Source organism: Salvia splendens, chromosome 20 (assembly GCF_004379255.2).
Source record: "Salvia splendens isolate huo1 chromosome 20, SspV2, whole genome shotgun sequence".
NCBI classification, from domain to species: domain Eukaryota; kingdom Viridiplantae; phylum Streptophyta; class Magnoliopsida; order Lamiales; family Lamiaceae; genus Salvia; species Salvia splendens.
The window spans coordinates 13,528,943-13,533,723 of record NC_056051.1 but is presented as its reverse complement, the minus strand read 5'-3'; the positions used below and the strand labels follow the sequence as shown (position 1 = coordinate 13,533,723).

General features: G+C 41.1%; 1 protein-coding gene across 1 annotated transcript; it reads right to left on the bottom strand.

Moving 5' to 3' along the window:
• Nucleotides 1-230: 230 nt before the first annotated feature.
• On the bottom strand, nt 231-716 carry LOC121781499. The gene is made up of 2 exons (XM_042179234.1): nt 564-716; nt 231-449 (listed from the first exon to the last, which is right to left on the bottom strand). Exons 1-2 carry the CDS (start codon nt 714-716, stop codon nt 231-233), a joined length of 372 nt encoding a protein of 123 aa, XP_042035168.1.
• Nucleotides 717-4,781: the final 4,065 nt, after the last annotated feature.

Genomic DNA, 4,781 nt, shown 5'->3' with positions numbered 1-4,781 from the left:
TTTAACAAATGATAACTCAAGTTGCCTACGGAGTCTGGTATTTCGAAAATATTTTTGGATGATTATTATTTTTTTACTTTGTTTGGGATTTTCTTGTTTAAAGAAAAGTGATTAAATATTTACACTTTCTTTCAAGTATTCTTGAGATTCCCTGGGTCAGGGTATGGATAAAAAAACTTTCAATTTACTTGACCTAGGATTTCTTTAAGAACACTTCCTTCCTAAAGTGGTTAGGAGATATCAGGGAGTGCGCGTAAAGGCACTTTGTCCACTACACACTGCTCCGAGTTATCCCTAAATACCTTCACGCGATGACCATTGACGAGGAAATGCACGGAATTCGAGGCACCTCCTTGGATCTCTACTGCTCCATTTGCACGAAGGCCAACGATAGTATGTGGTCCGATCCACTTGGACTTTATCTTTCCTGGCATCAGCTTAAGCCTGGACTGGAATAGGAAAACTTTCTGCCCAACTTGTAGTTCCTTGGTCCGGAGATTCTTATCATGCCAGAGTTTAGTCTTTTCCTTGGTCCGGAGATTCTTATCAAGCCTCAATTCTACCAGCTCCTGGAGCTGCAGTTTCCTTTCTTCCTCACAAGCTTGAGGGTTCATGTTAATCTCGTTGACCGCCCAGTATTCCCTGTGCTCCAGTCCAACAGGCAAGTGGCACATCTTGCCGAACACTAACCTGTAAGGAGACATCCCAATGGGCATTTTATATGTTGTTCTGTAAGCCCATAGTGCGTCGTCAAGCCTCTTACTCCAGTCTTTCCTTGACGGGTTCACCGTCTTTTCTAGTATTGCTTAGATCTCCCTATTTGATATTTCTGCCTGGTCGATAGATTGAGGATGATATGGTGTGGACAACCTGTGGTGGACTCCATATTTTTTCATTAGAGCTTCAATCGTTCGGTTCCGGAAGTGAGTTCCTTGATCCGAAATAACAGCCCTAGGCACTCCATACCTACTAAAAATATTAGACTTGAGAAATTTGGCCACCTCACCGGCTTCACAAGAGGTAGTAGCCTTGGCCTCTATCCATTTCGACACATAATCCACCGCCACAAGGATATATGAGAATAGTCCAACAGAGTAAAGAAACATAAGAGTTTTAAAACTTGGCGTAGCGGAAGCATTTGAGAGTTAGCTACTACTATATATGAAGACACAATAGCAACCGGAACATTTATTGAATGCGGTCTTTGTCCAAATGCTCAACATCCTCCGTCCTCGTCAACGCTCAACCTGCATATAGAAAAAACACATGCAGGGGCTGAGTACTTGATGCACTCAGTGAACTCATGCCCAAAATACATTTCATCAATAAAGTTATGTCAAGCCACCGTTGAGTGAAACTCGGGTTTTACTTTAAAATACCGAGAAACACTAAAATCATTTCCATAAAAAGGTGCCTGCGCAGGCAAATATCATCGTCATCCCCCATCATGTACCATATCTGAACCATCATGTGAAACGTGAATGTGGCCACAAACTCGATCACTGGACCGGCCGACCCATAGGACGGCTCACGATCCCCATCAGTGCACTAGCCTAAGTAGGGCATAGACCCTAGTTAGACCCGAATTCATTAACCATCAAAGTCTAGTAGAATATTATTCTAGTAGACAATCAGATAAGCAATTCAAAACATAAAATACGGCATGACATAACATTTAAACAACCCTTATTTCACCATATACATATCATTGCAAATAAAGGAGTTTACGCAATAGAGCCCACCTCGTTCGTTTAAAGCTTTAACTTGTGTTTCATTCTGTCCTTGAAAAGCGTGCCAAAAAAATGATCCCCTTTTGAAAGAACATAATATGCTACAGATTAGACTCTAGGAGAAATAAATTGAATTTAAACAAAGCATGCATCATACGTGATGCTAAATCTTACCCTTCGATCTTTCTTGAGAAATTCGGAAATTCTCGCGTGTTACTCATAAATTTAGCCATCATCACATGTCTAGCTTGCCCAATTAAATTAATACACGTGCAGATTTGAAATCCTTGATTTAAAATCCTCCAGCCCAATCAAATAAAGAAAGAGGCCCAAGCATGACAATAAGAACTCCTAACCTTATTTCCCATCAACTCTTTTTCTATCTGTTATCTCTCGTCTCCCTCTCAATTCCATCTCTTGCTCTCTCTATTTATTTCTCAAAAAAATCCCAATCAACACATTCTTCACTCTCTTCTCCTTCGCTGATTGTCGCCGGCAAAACACAGCACCACCGCCGCCGATGTCGCGACGCAGCAGGAGCTGCTGCTGCTACTCGTTGATTCACCCTTCCTCCGTCGCAGCTCCACATCGGTTCAGCCCGAAGTGGATCTCGTTCTGTCGCTGCCTCACATCCTTTCTTTTTTTCTTTGAATTCATAATCAAATCAGCACTGCATCTTTCTCTCCATCTTTCTCTCCAGCGGTTGTTGTTCGTACTCCAAATTGAGGGCTCGTCGTTGCTGCTCTGTTCCCATCTCTCTCTCGGGCTTCTCAACGTCGCAAAGGTCGCAGGGCTCCCCCTTTTTCTCGGTTCGGCAGCTCCGAAAAACAGCATCGCTGCCCAACTTCTCCATCTCGCTTCCTTCGTCAAAACGCAGTGCCGCTGCTACTAACTTTCCTTTTGCTCGGGGTACGCCGCCGCCATGGACTCGACGTCTCTGTCCACCGTTCGTCGTCAAGCAGAGCTTAACGCCGCTGCTGTTCGCGGTCGCTACTTCCCCAATCTTGTTCGTTTAATTTATGAATTTGAATTCTCCTTTTCGCCGCCTCGCATCCTCTCTCTTTTTCCTTTCTCTCATTCGTCGCCTACTGCCATCTGCCGAAGTCAAAGCATCACCGAAGCCATTGCATCCTCTCTCTTTTCATTTTCTCTCATCCGTCGCCTACTGCCATCTGTCGAAGTCAAAGCATAACCGAAGCCATCTCACTCTGCTCTCCGTTTTGCCGTCGTGATACAGCCACTACTGCTATCGGCTGTTGTCACCGTACACCGACAGCTCGTGATCCACCGGCAGCCCCCATCTTTCTCCCCTCTCTGTCACAGCGCCGCTGTGCTCTCGACTTCTCCATCGCCGATTTCACGCAGCTGTTGTCCCCTTCTGTCGTCTCTCTCTCTGAAATTTAGTTCTGGATTTCCCTTGGAATTGGTTGAATATGATGAATCGTGGAGTTTGAATAATTCTTTATGGAAAAGGTCGAATGAGGAATGAAGACCGAGCGTGCCCGACTGTAAATAGCTGTAAATGTGAGAAATGGAGATGAAGAGTTTTCTTGGGCTTTTTCTCTGCTTAAAGGAATGAAATCGTCAATGGGCCACACCTAGTGGACTGATGCCAATAAGAATTGGGCCAACACAACTGATAATAACATTACAATTAATTATAGATTTTATCTTAGTTATAATACAAGTATTATATTAAATTCAACAACTACACGACACACTGTAAAACTGGTTTTGGCAGGAAAAATTCTTGAATATTTATGTATAGATCTTTCCATCAACATCTAAAAGAATTGAAGGAAATTTTTCGGCTACACAAGCGATGCCCTTCAAGAACAACTAAAAAGATAGAAAAAAAATCGGGGTATTACAATCTACCCATCTTAACAAAAATTTCGTCCCGAAATTTGCTTACATCCTTCGAATAAAATATTTCTCCATTAACTTGTAATCCAATTTCCAAGCAGCTTCCTTGTATCAATCAACTACATATATAGGTATCTCGTATAGCACTAAAAGGTTATTGGTCGTTAAAGCATTTTCACCACATTTTGTTTCTCAAGATCTAATATCTAGATGTATAGCATAATATTCGATTCCTTAGCAGCTCGCTATAAGCGGTACGTAAAAGCTGAAAATTGAACACCTCGTGTTCTTGGTTATATCGATGCCTCTGGTTAGTGTATCACTTTTACGCATGTCTGATTATAGAAACTTATTCCCCGTGTGCATTCGAAAAGCTCAACCTCACCCTTTCCTCCAAGTCTAATATCAAGAACTCAAAAATTGATCAAGCCGTCTTACTTGGATATGAACTGATTTCAAAAATGTAGCAACACTGCCGAAAGTGTCTTAATCAGAAAGGCTGCAGAATTAATCAAGAAAACAAGAACAACATTTCTAGCTCGACTCTTTTAGATCTCATCACCAACTTGCAAAAATTGGTTTGAAGAATAATAAGGCAGGGTCTAAGTTCCATTGAACTTATCATGTTCATTTTGGGAATTAAGGTTTCAGATAAACTATAAAGCTTGAGACTTTACTTCTGATGAGAGCTCGAAAGAATATGAGATAAGTCTTGAAAACAGGATAAAACTGAATTAAGTCTCAAATTTCATAGTAGGCTGCCAAATAAGATATTTCAATTGTCAAATCAAATTTGCAAAATCTCGGCATCAATGAATGATGGTTCAAACATGTCATGACATGAGATGATCAATCGTGGGAGGATTTAGAAGCATAGACAAATGTCATAAAGTAGCACTAATCATGGTTCGACGACATCAGGTTATTGAATAATGAAATCACATCAATGGTTTCACAGGTTTGCAACCAACATGAAGTGAACTTTTTAGGAAAATCAGCTAGATCAAACACGTTAAGGAAAAAGAGAACACGATAGCCTTAACTTGGTGTTGCTGAAAGAAAAATCATTGAGCATGAAACAATATATGAAGTGAAACTGAGCAAGAAAAAAAAGAATTTCGCTTCTACAAGGAAGAACTTGCCACATATATAGTTACGAAATAAAAAAGGTGTACAAAAGTTCCA

Excerpts from the sequence above, each read along its gene's own strand:
- LOC121781499 (XM_042179234.1), bottom strand. The coding sequence starts at position 716 with ATGCCCATTGGGATGTCTCCTTACAGGTTAGTGTTCGGCAAGATGTGC. Across the intron at positions 450-563 it reads AACTGCAGCTCCAGGAGCTG|TCCAGGCTTAAGCTGATGCC; the intron begins GTAGAATTGAGG and ends TTCCTATTCCAG.